This window comes from Bombina bombina, chromosome 2, assembly GCF_027579735.1.
Source record: "Bombina bombina isolate aBomBom1 chromosome 2, aBomBom1.pri, whole genome shotgun sequence".
Lineage (NCBI taxonomy): Eukaryota > Metazoa > Chordata > Amphibia > Anura > Bombinatoridae > Bombina > Bombina bombina.
The window spans coordinates 1,142,250,778-1,142,267,518 of NC_069500.1; the positions used below are offsets into that span (position 1 = coordinate 1,142,250,778).

The window sequence follows — 16,741 nt, forward strand, 5'->3', positions numbered from 1 at the left end:
GATTTGTTTTTTGTTACTCTGTAAATTGTTCCCGTCAGTGTTCACGGAGATATTGTAGAGTGCTGAATAATATGTGCTAAATTCCTCCACCAAGGAGAGGCTATCATATTTAGTCTGTCCTGATTTGGTTTTTATTTTATGAATGTGTGTTTTGAGGTGTTTGCGCTTCAGCTTTCTAGCAAGTAGTTTCCCTGCCTTATTTCTCTGTTCGTAGTATTTTTGTTGCATTTTTAATTTTTTGTTTTGTTGTTCTTTTTGTAGTAAGATGTTAAGCTCTGACCTGGTCTCTGTCAGCTGTGAACTCAGTTCAGTGTCTTTTGGGTTTTGTTTGTGGGAGGATTCCAAGTGTTGGAGCTTTGTGAGGAGGGTGACATATTTAACTCTATGTTGTTTAAGGAGGTTAGCTTTGTGTTTTAATAACTCCCCCCTTATTACGCATTTGTGCGCTTCCCATATGTTAGTCCAGGTTGTGTCTGAGGTTGTGTTTATTTGGAAGTACTCCGTCAGTGTTTTTTCTATGTTGGTTTGAATGAGTGGATGATCTAATAAGCTATCATCCAATTTCCATATATATGGTGTTACTGGACTGTTAGGCCACATGATTTGACACATGACCGGTGCATGGTCTGACCACGTAGTTGTGAGTATTGTCACATCTTTGATGAGCGTTAGTCCTATAGAATCAGTAAGGAGGTAGTCTATCCTGGTGTATAGTCTGTGTGGGAATGAATAGAAAGTGTAATCTCGTGTTGTAGGGTTCAGCATGCGCCATATGTCATGTAATGCCAGGGATTGTATTTGGTTGTTGATGTGTTTGATATCCCTTTCTGGTATGTTCGTAAGGCCTTCAGATGTGTCTAACTCTGGGTTGAGAGGAGTATTAAAGTCTCCTCCCACAAATACTATGCCTTTTGCAGTGTCCAGTATTTTCCCTGAAAGACTGCGCATAAATGCAGATTGTTGTTTGTTTGGAAAGTAAGCATTGACGATAGTTATAGGCTGTCCGTGTAATAGGCCTATTAGAATGAGTGTTCTCCCTTCTGTGTCTTTTTCTACTTGATTGACTACCAGTGGAATGTTATGTCTAATTAATATCCCCACACCATTTTTTTTAGTCGGGCCTGATGAGAAAAATGCAGTGGTGTATGCGTGGTGGTGCCATTTTGGTTCTGTTCCTTTTTTATAATGTGTTTCCTGTAAGAGGATTATGTCGCTTTTCTTTTTGTGGAGGTCAGTCAATATTAGTGATCTCTTGTGAGGTATGTTAAACCCTTTTACATTCACTGTAACCAGATTTATAGGGTATGTTGATGTTTGCTTGCACATTTTTCTTTGTCGAGTTGTGAGCTATATATCTCTGAGTTATTGTATTGAGGCGACTAGCTAATTTGTATGAGTCTTAAAGTGAAGTAGCTGTTTCCTATTTTTGGAGGATTTTGTTGTCTGTGTGGTTAAGCGCACTGGGTAAACAGGGGTAGGGGAAGTGGGGGGGAGGGTTACAGTGCAAACAACGTGTACAGTTGCAAGAGTTAGTTAATAAACAGTGCACTTTAGAAATAAGAGAGTCCAGACCTTTAAAGGTGATCTATGTCGTGCACTATTCACACAAAACCAAATAGTGAAGCAGTTTACAGTTGTCACAATTCTACTGTGGTATTTGGAGGCTGTGGCCGTCACCTCCAGTGACACTCATATAAACAAACAATATTATTTTCATTAGCAGGGTGTTGCAATAAGTTAACCAAGGTGAATACAATATAACATATATAATCTATATATACTTTTCTTTTTTTTTTTTTCCCCCCCCATATACACACCTCATAATTAAATATTCATGTGTTGTTGTCTTTAGCTGCAGGTTTCTATGCAATTATATATACAAAGGGAAATAGAACAACATTTTCAACTTGTGTATTGTATATTAACAGCAATTAACATCTATAAGACAGTAAGATTCTTTGCAATACTTATCTGTCTATTGCAGACTAGTTCAGTTTTGTATATTTAATTTGTCTATGGTGAGGCATCTCTCGTTGACGGGGTGATTTGTTGTGGTGGGATATCCCTGCTGGTGTCTCCTTCGTGTTGGCTTGCTGGTCTTTGCGTTCTCGTTGGTATACGGTCTGTAGGTATTGGGATTTGTATCTGCAGTATTTCACAGAATGATGGAAGATCTTCTACATGGCGGAGTGTTGCTGTTTTGTCCCCTCTTGTGGCAAAAAGGCTCACTGGGAATCCCCAGCGATATGTTATATTCTGAGATCTCAGCACTGATGTTACAAATTGTAGCTCTCTGCGTTTTTGTAATGTGGTGGGGCTCAAATCTGTAAATATTTGTATTGCTATACCTGCGTGCGTGATGCGGTTTTTCTGGGGGGCATGCTTCAATACTTCTTCTTTATCCAAAAAGTTGAGAAATTTCACTATTATGTCTCTGGGTGGTGCCTTTGCAGGAGGCTTGGGCCTCAACGCTCTGTGGGCCCTTTCCAGCACTATATCAGGCGATGTGTTGTTGCCTTTCACGGTTCTGAAAAGATCTTGTAGATAGACGGGTATTGCCGGCGGCTGTATGCTTTCTGGCACCCCTCTGATCCTTAAGTTGTTTCGGCGCCCCCTGTTGTCCAGATCTTCTACTTTTTCCATAAGATTGTGAATGGTCTCATCTTGGTTATATGATAATTGGGAGAGATGTTGTATATCCTGCGTTGCAATATTATGACTTTCTTCTAGTGTAGAAACCTTGCGCTCCACCTTCTTAATATCTTTTTTAATTTCGTTGAACATATCCCGCATGTCTGTCATTGCTGTTTTAATATCATCTTTTGTGGCTAGAAGCATTAAATCTGCTTTAGTTATCTTCCCTGTTGAATTCTCCTGATGAGATGTTGGTGTTTGGTCTTTTATTTGTGCCATGTCTTCTGGGTATTTCTCATTCGGTAGAATTTTGTCTATTGGCTTTAGATATTGGTTTATTTTCTTTGCCTTGGGTGTGCTCTCTGTCTTTGTTTTTTTTGCTGGCATACCCAATGCTTTTTTTTTTTTTTTCCCTTCTTTGTATTTATTTATTTATATTTTTCCTTTTATTTATTTTTTGTTCTTTTTCTTTTTTTTTTTTTTTTTTTTGTTCCTAAATTTGGGACTTGCTGTTATGGATGTTGAAGTATATATGTTTGACTTTTATCTTGCAGGCTTTGTCTTCTATTATTGCTGCATGTGTTATAGAGGATATATACCTGCCAGGTGATTGAGCTGTGCTAGTCTCTTACTAATGGAATGGTTTAATGTCTCTTAGTGCACCGGCAGCAATAGATTGTTGTGATATGAGAGATCTATGTTCCCTTATGCCTCTTTTTTTCCTGTAGGTTATTTCCCCTTCTCACACTTAAACATCCACTTTATATCTCAGGCAGGGATGTCTTTATATCTGCGATAAGTGAATGGTGGTTAGTACAGCTTTATTGCTGTTCATGTGCCCAGAGTTTAATGTTATTGAGTAGGAGAGTTATTATTACCTGGGCTATCAGGGATTGTTCCGTTATTTGCAGCACTCTCCCAGCAGTCTCTAGTAGCGTGGGGTATGGCGGTATGGCCTGCTGCGTGTTGTGTTCCCCACTTAGTTGTTTACTTGCTGCGTGGGAGGTAATTTACTTGGTCCTCTGTGTCTTGTTCTCCGTGCGGTAACTGACCCCGTCACTCACGCGGTATTTGTTGCTAACCGTTCTTCCGCCTGGTAGAGGCGCCGTGCTGTTTCTGCTTCAGAGAGGTCCCCACGCGGTCACGGCTGATCTCTGTATCACGCGCGTCTCTCTGCGCCTCTTTAGCCCTCCGGTTTTACGGAGGTGAGTGTCTTTGGCCTCAGCTTGTTCCCTTGTTATCAGGACACCTTGCTATCTGCTGATTTTCCTTAGTAACCCTGCTAAACACATTTTGAGTGCCTTTCTGGAGGTTTAAGGCCTAAGAGCTTCTCTAAGCTGCGGCCATTATCCTGTGCGGCCAAGCTCCGCCCCACGGATTTTTGGATTTTTTTATGTGAACACTACACATTCTTCACTAAGAATATTATCAGTAGTTTTTCATACTGTCACAGTATTTGCGTTATCACTTTGACAATTATGTTACCACTTTGAGTATTTTTCTATCATCATCGTTCTTTCTATGTTAAACACATAGTTAAAGGATTCCTTTAGTCTGCTTAATTATGCCTCTAGGAAGCATCTTCCTTGTTTTTGTATCAAACTATACTGTCTGGAGTTGTAACAGCTTCCTGCACAGCTTATTATATTCAGCGTTGCACTTTGAACTTGAGCCACCCGTGAAGTATCTAATCATTGAACCGCTGTATTGTACCACAATTTACCATATTTTAATTGTATTATTATCCAGTTGTATTATTTGTATTCCTCTGTTGTTTAATTCACACATGGATCCATGTTTTTATATTTTTATATTGTTTGTTCTGTATAATAAATTTGTACTATTGATATAACTTTATTGATACTTCAATTTTTGACGCTAAAGTTACACAGACCCAGCCTCCGTCAGGTTTGGCGCTTTGGTACTCTTTGCTATTTCTAACTTACGAAAAGGAGACCACAGAAGTAGTGATGTCCCGAACTGTTCGCCAGCAAACGGTTCCCTGCGAACATAGCTTGTTCGCGTTCGCCGCCACGGGCGAACATATGCGATGTTCGATCCGCCCCCTATTCGTCATCATTGAGTAAACTTTGACCCTGTATCTCACAGTCTGCAGACACATTACAGCCAATCAGCAGCAGACACTCCCTTCCAGACCCTCCCAGGTCCCGGGCAGCAGCCATTTTAGAATCATTGTGATGCAGCTTTTGAAGAGAGAGGAGGTTTACTGTTGCAGCTCCTGATTTTATTGGGAAATTGATAGCTAGGCTAGTCTATTCAGTCTCCACTAAAGTCCTGAAGGACTCATCTGATCTCTGCTGTAAGAACAGCACCCCAAAAAGCCCTTTTCAGGGCTAATTTTTTTTTTTTTTTGCATAGGGTTAGAACTCCAGTCGTTTTTTTTTTTTTTGCATTTGCCTGCCTGCCACCAGCCTGTGTGTGAGCCTCAAAGCATATATTGTGCCAACTTGCTCACTGCCACCACTCATATCTGGTGGTTTAACATTATTTTAAATTTAAAAAAAATACATTAGTTTGCTAATTGCAAGTTTAATCTAATTTTATTTTCCATCAGGCCTGTGTGCCAGGCCTACAACAAGCATATACTGTTATTAATTGCTCTGTGCAACCACTAATACTTGTTGTTTTAACATTATTTTAAATTTAAAAAAAAAAACTTTTACATTAGTTTGCTAATTGCAAGTTTAATCTAATTTCATTTACCATCAGGCCTGTGTGCCAGGCCAACAGCAAGCATATACTGTGATTAATTGCTCTGTGCAACCACTCATACCTGTTGGTTTATCATTATTTAAAAAAAAAAAAAAAAAAAACTTTTACATTAGTTTGCTAATTGCAAGTTAAATCTAATTTAATTTTCCATCAGGCCTGTGTGCCAGGCCCACCGCAAGCATATACTGTGATTAATTGCTCTGTGCAACCACTCATACCCGTTGTTTTAACATTATTTAAAAAAAAGTAAAAAAAAGTTTTACATTAGTTTGCTAATTGCAAGTTTAATCTAATTTTATTTTCCATCAGGCCTGTGTACCAGGCCTACAGCAAGCATATACTGTTATTAATTGCTCTGTGCAACCACTAATACTTGTTGTTTTAACATTATTTTAAATTAAAATAAAAAAAACTTTTACATTAGTTTGCTAATTGCAAGTTTAATCTAATTTCATTTACCATCAGGCCTGTGTGCCAGGCCAACAGCAAGCGTATACTGTGATTAATTGCTCTGTGCAACCACTCATACCTGTTGGTTTAACATTATTTAATAAAAAATAAAAAAAACTTTTACATTAGTTTGCTAATTGCAAGTTTAATCTAATTTCATTTTCCATCAGGCCTGTGTGCCAGGCCCACCGCAAGCATATACTGTTTAATTGTTCTGTGCAACCACTCACTGTCACTGTGAAGCGGGCGTAACCCTTACACTACCTGATCGATACAACATCATAACTGATGTTTTAAAGCACGTTATTGCAAACAATTTATTAATGTTAGGTGATGTAGGCCCTTTATGGGTTAAAAGCAGACTCTGCATCAACTATGTAATTTTCCATGGGAGTTTTGCCATGGATCCCCCTCCAGCATGCCACAGTCCAGGTGTTAGTACCCTTGAAACAACTTTTCCATCAATATTGTGGCCAGAAAGAGTCCTTGTGGGTTTTAAAGTTCGCCTGCCTATTGAAGTCAATGGCGGTTCGCGCGGTTCGCCGATTCGCGAACAATAGCGGAAGTTCGAGTCCGCTGTTCGCGAACCGAAATTTTTACGTTCGCGACATCACTACACAGAAGAAGTAATAATGTGGGTATAGAGAATAAACACAGGTTAGTTAAAGGTAGCTAGCCATCTTTACATGCCTAGATCATGTGAAAGTTCCACCACTAGGGCATCAAGGTGCCAACAAACTAAGCATAGTAACAATCAAAGAACAAAACAAAAATAAGAAAATTATACAAAAGGTTCCGTGCAAAAACATTTGAGGACACAGACGTCATCCATAATCCCACCATCTAGGTTAGGGAACATTTCAGATGATTCATAGGGGCCGAATTATCATTGTCTGGCAGACATGATACACTGTAGCATATCATGTCCCCCAGACATAGCTGAATGCCGACAGTAAACTGCTTGTGCAATGCCGTGAACTTCTTGTGCAATGCCGCCCCCTGTAGATTTGCAGCCGCTAGCAGGGGTGTCAATCAGCCTGATCGTATAGGATCGGGTGGATTGATGTCCGCAGCCTCAGAGCAAGTGGACCAGTTAAAGAGCAGCGGTCTTAAGACAGCTGCTTCATAACAGCTTTTTCCGAAGGCTCGAACGGAAACAGGGGCCATTCGGCCTTTGATAAATCGGCCACATAGACTTAACATATAACCCTACCAAAGTATGGCTTTTGGTTAGATAGATTTTTCAAAGACTTTTCAACACATGACACACCTGAACCTACCTTTAGTATGCTGTCATGGAAAGAAGCTATATTTCAACAAACTACCAAGACAAAGCAAATGTGAAGGCAAAAGTACAATGTAATGTTTAAAATTGCACACTCCTTCTGAATTTTATTATATTAATTTTAGCTTCTTTGTCTTTTTAATATGTGTATCTGTGGACTTGAAGCGTTCTGTTTAGCCACGTGCTATGGTAACAGAGAAATCTTGGGAACACAGCAAATTGTGGTCTTAGAATTTGAGACAATGGGCCCCATTTATTAAGCCGGAGCAGGCCTGAAATGTGTAATGATTAAGTATGAACTAGTACCCTTGTTCATGCAGGACCACTCAGTCTCACACCTTACCTCGGGTTCACTAAGATCTAACTTGTGTGAACCCTGTTTTGCTCATAGATCTGAGGGTCACTACTGTAGGATACAGAGTGAAGATGGTATACCAAAAGGAGTTGGAATGAGCTAAACAATAATATAATATGGTAATGTAGGATAACTCGAATTCCAGAGTTTAGGGAGAAGCTTATTCACTTCCAAAATAGTTGCAGACTTGCATCACACACATATAAAATATTTACATAACTTGCACAGACACACACACACTTTAAATAGAGTTGTGCAGGGTAGCTTCATTGGTTAATTACAACCAGATACAAGATTTGCAGTTGAGAGTAGTTGCTGGGTTAAAGTTAGTTTAAGCACATAAAGTTCATCAGAGGTTAATGCAAATGGAGCAGTGCTATTTAGGCAAATGATAGATATGGCAAAAGTCACTGTGCAAGTCAATATAATGAATCACAAGCGGAATAGTTCATGTAACAGTTAGTGCATGAAATAAACTGGTTAATAGCTTAGTATGGCAGGTAAACTTGATTACTTGATTATTTGAGGCAAGCAGCAGCAAATGACATGAGAGGCAAGATATCCTTATTTGTAAATTGGTAATACAGACCGGTAATCCTGATGATAGTATATACAAACTGTCTTCCCAAATAGTATCCTCAGAGTGGAGCAGAAGCGGAGTTACCGGAGAAGTAATGCACACAGCGTGTGCAGAGATTCAGTGAGAGTGTGTGGCGGCTGCGGTTTCACCTAGTGACGTCACACGCCAACGGACCAGCATGCGAGTGAGCAGGAAGCAAGCAGCAGCGAGAGAGACAGGAACAGAGTTGTGGAGCTGCAATACCACAAGACTTGAGTAACAGGAATTAGTATCAGTAGCAGGGAATCCCAACTTAGACAGGAGGGAATAGCTGGGTGCGAAGCGTTCAGGAACAGTGAGTGACTGAACAAATTACCAAGCAACGTTCAACAGTAGGTGGAGCCTTAAATAGCAGTATGATAATTAGTAGTTAAAGGTACAGAATGGTAAAACCCTGACAGAACTCCCCCCTCAAGGAGCCGCTCCGCGGATCAAGGACCAGGACGTTCAGGATTTCTCCGGTGGTACAAAGAGAGGAGTTGGGGGGCAGAGAAGTTTGAGGATGGCTCCCACGAATCCTCCTCAGGAGCATAACCCTTCCATCTTACCAAATACTGTAGTTGATCATGAAGGTATCTGGAGTCCAAGATAGAATCAATTTCATATTCAACATCATCACTCACTTGAGGAACAACAGAAGAACTCTGTAAGTTACCCCTGACCAAGGAGTAGGGTTTTAACAAGGACACATGGAACGTTGGATGTATCTTCAGAGTAGATGGTAATTGTAGAGTCATAGCATTAGGATTGATTACTTTAATAATCTCATACGGACCCAAATACAAAGCACCTAATTTTTTACTAGGAATCTTTAAACGTAGGTTTTTTGTACTAAGCCAGACCTTGTCGCCAACAGCATAATTCGGAGGTTTAGATCTGCGTAAGTCATAATGATGCTTCTGGGTGGTTTGTGCCTCTTCTAGTACTGTTTTTAAAGAAGCAAAACCATTAGCAATGGAATTGACTGTATCGTTTACCATTGGAAGTGTAGAATCAGATGTACAGGTAGGATGATACGATGGATGAAACCCATAGTTGATAAAAAATGGTGTGGTTCTCATTGAGGAGTGTAGTGAGTTGTTATGAGCAAATTCGGCAGTGGCCAACAGTGAATGCCAATTATCTTGTTCTAAAGTACAATAGCAGCGGAGATATTGCTCAAGTGTCTCTCCGTTTGCCCATTTGTCTGGGGATGATAGGCTGAGCTAAGTCTTCTACAGATGTTGAGGGTACGACATAGCTGGGTCCAAAACCTAAATGTGAATTGTGACCCCCTATCCGTAGTGACAGATTTGGGCAATCCATGAAGTTTCACTATGTTGTTTAAGAATAGAGAGGCAGTTTCTGAAGCTGTAGGAAGACCCCTGTGGGGGATGAAATGAGCCATTTTAGAAAACAAATCAACCACCACTAATATGGTGTTGAAATTTGATGAAGATGGTAAATCCACTATGTAATCCATGGCGATGTCTGTCCAAGGTCTGTCTGGGATTGGAAGCGAAAGAAGGTAACCATAAGGGCGATTATGTGGGTGTTTCTTAGTGGTACATGTAGGACAACTTTGTACATATCGAGTGACTGTGTCAATCATTTTGGGCCACCAATAATCTCTCTTTAATAAATGCAATGTTTTATGAACTCCAGGATGACCTGCTAATAGTGAGTCATGAGCATAACCAACAATCTCTTCCCTAAGAACTTCAGGTATATAAAGTAAATTGTCATGGTAGTACAAACCGTCCTGATGTTTGCTTAATCCAAGTTGCTGCAAAGATGAGTCCTGAGACAGATGCTGTTTTAGGGTGGTTTTAAAGCTGGTAGTTAAACAGATTATTCTGTCTGGAGGTATGATAGATTCAGGTGTTTCTATATGTGAAGGTTTCGGATCCTTCCGAGAAAGAGAGTCTGCCTTGAGATTTTTGGAGCCGGGCCTATATGTTATGATATAATCAAATCGTGAAAAGAAAAGACTCCACCTGACTTGACGTGAAGTCAGGGTTTTGTTAGATCTCAGAAATTCAAGATTCCGATGGTCAGTATATATCAGAATAGGGTGTTGTGTTCCTTCCAGAAGATGTCTCCAGAACTCTAGGGTGGATTTAATAGCAAGAAGCTCCTTATCACCAATACCATAATTCATTTCTGCAGAGGTCATTACTCTGGAGTAGTAAGATATTGGGTGAAGAGGTTCTGTTGGAGACTTTCTTTGAGAAAGGATTGCCCCAAGAGCATACTCGGAAGCATCAACCTCCAGGGTGTATTGACAACTGGGATCTGGGAATTGTAGAATCGGAGCTGTAATAAATTTCTGTTTCAGACTAATGAAAGAATCTTCTGCTGACTGATTCCAAACAAATTTTATATGTTTACGTGTTAAGTAAGTCAAGGGTTGAACAATATGTGAAAACCCTTTAATGAATTTGCGATAAAAGTTCGCGAACCCTAAAAATCTCTGGATTTCTTTCTTATTACGGGGAGCAGGCCAATTGGTTATAGCATCCACCTTGTTAGATTCCATGGAGATACCTAAAGGTGATATGTTGTATCCTAAAAAGGAAATTGTATCTGCATTGAATATACACTTTTCCAGCTTAGCAAAAAGACGATGAGCTCTTAATCGTAGTAAAACCTGCTTTACATGTGACACATGTTTTTCGTATGATTCCGAGAATATAAGAATGTCGTCCAGATAGATGACAATACATACATCTAAGAGATCATGAAACACATCATTTATGAAACACTGAAATGTCGCCGGTGCGTTGCATAAACCAAACGGCATTACAGTGTATTCATAAAGGCCGTAACGTGTACGGAAGGCTGTTAACCACTCATCCCCTGCTCTCATCCTAATCAAATTGTAGGTACCTCTAAGATCCAATTTTGTATAAATTACAGCCCCACGTAACCGTTCAATTAGTTCAGGAATGAGAGGCAGGGGGTATCTGTTTTTCTTTGTACATTTGTTAAGTTGCCGATAGTCAATGATTGGACGAAGACTACCATCCTTATTCTTAACAAAAAACATAGAAGCTCCAACTGAGGATGTGGAGGGTCTAATGAAGCCTTTTTTTAAGTTATCATCCAAATAATTTTTTAAATGAGCTAATTCTGGTTCTGAAAGAGGATATATATGTCCTATAGGTATGGTACTGTTTGGTATGAGATCAATAGGACAATCATACGTCCTGTGTGGTGGTAGTGTGTCTGCCTCAACCTTATCAAAAACGTCACTAAATTCTTTGTAACATTCAGGTAGGCCATTGACAGATAAATGGTATAAAGAGTGTTTGGTAAAACATGAATGTTTACAAAATGCTGAATCAAAGATCACAGACCCCTCACACCATGAAATAGTGGGGTTGTGTCTTATTAACCAGTTCAAACCAAGTATCATAGGAAATACTGAAGTGGGAAGTACATCGAAAGACAACTGCTCAATATGACCAGACTTAGTTATTACAGTAATAGGAATGGTGTGATGTGTTATTGGACCTGAACTGAATAGTGAGCCATCAACCAAACGTATAGCAAGTGAAACACTCTTTTTTATTAGTGGGATCTTATTTTTAACAACAAAGGAAATATCTACAAAATTCCCAGATGCGCCAGAGTCAACTACGGCCTGTACGTCTATCTTCCGGTGATGCCACTGTAGGGAGAGAGGAAGGGACAAATGAGAATTGAAATCATGTACCATATTGATTATATGATAACTAGGAGGTGTCTTACCCTTCTTTTGGCGAAGAAGTATTGGACAATCCTTAACAGTGTGATCTTTATCAGCACAATATAAACAAAGGTTCAATAATTTGCACCTAGCTTTTTCTTCTGGTTTCAGAGGACCACGAATCACTGCTACATCCATAGGTTCATCAAGGGACCTTGCTGGTAAGGTTGAAGGCGTAGCATGATAAGTGGATATTTTTCTGTAACTTGCATCACTGAAGGATCTTTCAGATTTTCTTTCCCTTAATCTTCGGTCCATACCAATGCTAAGTGTCATGAGGGCTTCTAAATCATCAGGAATGATACCACGTGCAAGCTCATCTTTTATTGCTTCACTGAGACCTAATCGGTATTGATTCCTTAAGGCTGGAGTGTTCCACTGAGTATCCGGTGCCCAACGTTTGAAATCTGTGATATATTCTTCCACGACTCTCTTCCCTTGACGTAAGGACCTACTAGCTGTTTCTGCTGTGTTCTGTTTATTGTGATCCTCATAAAGCAGATACATGGCAGAAAAGAATGCATCGAGAGAATTTAAGATGGGATCATCCTTTTCATAATAGGCATTAGCCCAAGACCTGGCCTCACCACGTAAGAATGAGATAACAGTTAATACCCTGACCCTATCTGTTGGATATGATTTAGGTTTCAGAGTAAACATCAGTGTACAAGAGTTCTTAAAATCCCTAAAAAAAGCTCTCTCCCCAGAGAATTTTTCAGGAGGGCTAATTAAAGGTTCAGCTGAATTTTCAGCTACAGGAGGTTTACTGGCAAGCTGCTCATTTATGAATTTTCTGATGTTTTGGTTCTCCAATTGTATCTCCCTTAGTCCCTGTATCATGTGATCCATACTTTGAGCTAGGGAGCCAACCCTATTGTAAAGCTCTGTTATATCCATTAAACAAGGTACTAGTTATTTTTATAGGCTTGGTAATATGTAATGATTAAGTATGAACTAGTACCCTTGTTCATGCAGGACCACTCAGTCTCACACCTTACCTCGGGTTCACTAAGATCTAACTTGTGTGAACCCTGTTATGCTCATAGATCTGAGGGTCACTACTGTAGGATACAGAGTTAAGATGGTATACCAAAAGGAGTTGGAATGAGCTAAACAATAATATAATATGGTAATGTAGGATAACTCGAATTCCAGAGTTTAGGGAGAAGCTTATTCACTTCCAAAATAGTTGCAGACTCGCATCACACACATATAAAATATTTACATAACTTGCACAGACACACACACACTTTAAATAGAGTTGTGCAGGGTAGCTTCATTGGTTAATTACAACCAGATACAAGATTTGCAGTTGAGAGTAGTTGCTGGGTTAAAGTTAGTTTAAGCACATAAAGTTCATCAGAGGTTAATGCAAATGGAGCAGTGCTATTTAGGCAAATGATAGATATGGCAAAAGTCACTGTGCAAGTCAATATAATGAATCACAAGCAGAATAGTTCATGTAACAGTTAGTGCATGAAATAAACTGGTTAATAGCTTAGTATGGCAGGTAAACTTGATTACTTGATTATTTGAGGCAAGCAGCAGCAAATGACATGAGAGGCAAGATATCCTTATTTGTAAATTGGTAAATTTGTAAATTGATGATAGTATATACAAACCGACTTCCCAAATAGTATCCCCAGAGTGGAGCAGAAGCGGAGTTACCGGAGAAGTAATGCACACAGCGTGTGCAGAGATTCAGTGAGAGTGTGTGGCGGCTGCGGTTTCACCTAGTGACGTCACACGCCAACGGACCAGCATGCGAGTGAGCAGGAAGCAAGCAGCAGCGAGAGAGACAGGAACAGAGTTGTGGAGCTGCAATACCACAAGACTTGAGTAACAGGAATTAGTATCAGTAGCAGGGAATCCCAACTTAGACAGGAGGGAATAGCTGGGTGCGAAGCGTTCAGGAACAGTGAGTGACTGAACAAATTACCAAGCAACGTTCAACAGTAGGTGGAGCCTTAAATAGCAGTATGATAATTAGTAGTTAAAGGTACAGAATGGTAAAACCCTGACAAAATGCTAGTTAAGTGATACTTAGCCTCCTCACCACCTCAAGTGTGGTGGAGTTAAATCATCCTGATCTGATCAGGTGCGGCTGCACAAGCAATTGCTTAAGTAAATGTGGGCAGCAGATGCTCCATGCTTGCCGTGATGTTGGGCGGACAGGTAACCAGGAGCAAATCTTGTCAAACCGGAATTTAATAAATGGACCCCAATGTCTCTTTCTATACATTGAAATTTGGGTGGTTTATTGCATTTAAGAATTTAAAGATGATTGACTTTGTTCAGAGTTACTACTTGTGAGACCCAAAGAATGAAAATTTGAGCTTATACCTTCAAATTGTGAGGATGCCCATTATCGCTACTTGAGGGAAGTGTAATTCAAATGGAATTTTACTCTTGGAAACCCAATTAACTTTCTGCAGTTAAAAAAAAGCCAACTTATTACAAATAATAATAATCACCATGTTATCACATGTATTATGGTTTTAGGCCTAGGGAAATACTGTGGATGTTTCTAGAAATATACCATAAACTAAGGAGAGTGCTTCTGTAAATACTGAAACAGATGATTGTTTCAGCTTTACAGGTTTGCTGCCACCCCAGGCTTCACAACCTTTAGGACTGTAACAGTTTTAAACATTTGTCCATCCTTGAGGTAGTAGGGACAAAAAATACTTCAATCTAAAATAGTCTGATACTTTGGGCCATTTCATTTCTTCAAGGGCCCAATGATCTAAAGTTCTCTTCTCTGATGAGATTATCTAAGAAGTCTCACCAGAGCCCCACAAGAATCTTAGATATGCACATTTTAGCTTGAGAACTGTAAATATAGATATGTAGGGTTTGGTTAAAAAAGCCCCCAAAGATTCTGCATGATTTCATTGCATGTTGGCGATCATGTCCCAAGTCAGTTAATAGGAGTAGCCTAGAAGTATAATTGTTTGTTAAAAAATCTTATTTTTTTCTGTTTAGTATTTTTTTTAATCAGTTTAGCAAATTCCAGCTTGGATATACAAGTACAGGCAGTCCCCAGGTTACGAACAAGATAGGTTCTGTAGGTTTGTTCTTAAGTTGAATTTGTATGTAAGTTGGAACAGGCACTTTTTTTAGGTGAAACTCTATCCAAACATTTTTTTTTTAGTTTTGGATAGCATAGGATAAAGTTTGTTTTGCTATCTGTGCCCCTGTTCAGAAAATTTCACATCACTTTCTGTCCTTGTGACAATTGGATTTTCAGTATTTTGGATTATCCTGGAAAGAAGGATGGTCGATAAAGCTCTATTTTCTCTGTTTGTAAGTACGAGTTGTACTTAAGTCGGATGTCTGTAACCCGGGGACTGCCTGTAGCACTAAAAACAATGGCTTTATGAATGCTTTTGAATGTATTAAATGTAATACAAAGTTTATACTCACCTCTTTGTCTACCGCTGTATTATTAGCATATGTACAATCTGGAGGAATTTCAGTCATCTTTTCAAGCTTTTGTATAATTTCTTCATGACTAGCTTCACTAACCAGTAGGTCTTCAGATGGATTTAAAGATCTTTTAAAGAGTCACAAAGATTATTACAACATGCCTGTATCATTGTCAATATAAATATTAAGTACAATATTATTTACATTTAAGTATAACACTTACTGAGTTTTCTTTATTTCAGGTTGTGTCTGTTTGGACATCTGCTTCTTCAACTCTTTTACCTTTTTTTCTGAACTTGCACTTAATTTGCTTGTTTGCTCATTACAAACATCTTCTCTTTTCTCTGCCATGGTGTCTACTTTCAGTCTGTAAAAATATTTAAAGATACAGTGTTTGTTCATTTCTTTAATATATGAATGTATTCTGTGGCTCAGAATATTAATGTGTGATAATGTCTACTTATAATTGCATACAAAGAGAGAAGCGTTCTACAAGGAACGAACAAAAGCTCAGTAGCTTGTTCTATGGCGAGTTACCACCTAGGAGCAGCCTCTTTTAGCCCAGTTGTGCTTTCACAGAGGAAAACTTTCCTGAAGTATAGACGACTGATATACTTCAGTAAAGTTTTCCTCTGTGAAAAGCACGAGTGGGCTAAAAGAGGCTGCTCCTAGGTGGTAACTCGCCATAGAACAAGCTACTGAGCTGTTTATTCCTGGTAGAGCGCATCTCTCTTTGTATGCAATGTCCACTTATTAGTCATGTGATTTCCATACAATCAAAAAACATAATTTATGCTTACCTGATAAATTCCTTTCTCCTGTAGTGTAGTCAGTCCACGGGTCATCCATTACTTATGGAATATTTCTCTTCCTAACAGGAAACTGCAAGAGAATTACCCAGCAGAGCTTGCTATATAGCTCCTCCCCTCACCTGTCATACTCAGTCATTCGACCAAGCATACGAGAAAGGAGGAACCATAGGGTACAGTGGTGACTGGAGTTTAATTAAAATTTAGACCTGCCGTAAAAACAGGGCGGGCCGTGGACTGACTACACTACAGGAGAAAGGAATTTATCAGGTAAGCATAAATTATGTTTTCTCCTGTTAAGTGTAGTCAGTCCACGGGTCATCCATTACTTATGGAATACCAATACCAAAGCTAAAGTACACGGATGAAGGGAGGGACAAGGCAGGAACATTAAACAGAAGGAACCACTGCCTGAAGTACCTTTCTCCCAAACACAGCCTCCGAGGAAGCAAAAGTGTCAAATTTGTAAAATTTTGAAAAAGTGTGAAGCGAAGACCAAGTCGCAGCCTTGCAAATCTGTTCAACAGAGGCCTCATTTTTAAAGGCCCAGGGGGAAGCCACAGCTCTAGTAGAATGAGCTGTAATCCTTTCAGGAGGCTGCTGTCCAGCAGTCTCATAGGCTAATCGTATTATGCTACGAAGCCAAAAAGAGAGAGAGGTAGCCGAAGCCTTTTGACCTCTCCTCTGTCCAGAGTAA

At 39.5% G+C, this 16,741-nt stretch overlaps 1 protein-coding gene across 1 annotated transcript in view; it reads right to left on the minus strand.

The window, feature by feature from the left end:
* LOC128647449 (probable ATP-dependent RNA helicase DDX60) overlaps positions 1-16,741 on the minus strand; it is a 1,088,706-nt gene that overhangs the window by 319,355 nt on the left and 752,610 nt on the right. The window contains exons 27-28 of the mRNA XM_053700235.1: positions 15,459-15,602; positions 15,233-15,362 (exon numbers count right to left, since the gene is read on the minus strand). Coding sequence (XP_053556210.1) covers positions 15,233-15,362; positions 15,459-15,602 — 274 coding nt within the window. The remainder of the gene's footprint in view (positions 1-15,232; positions 15,363-15,458; positions 15,603-16,741) is intronic.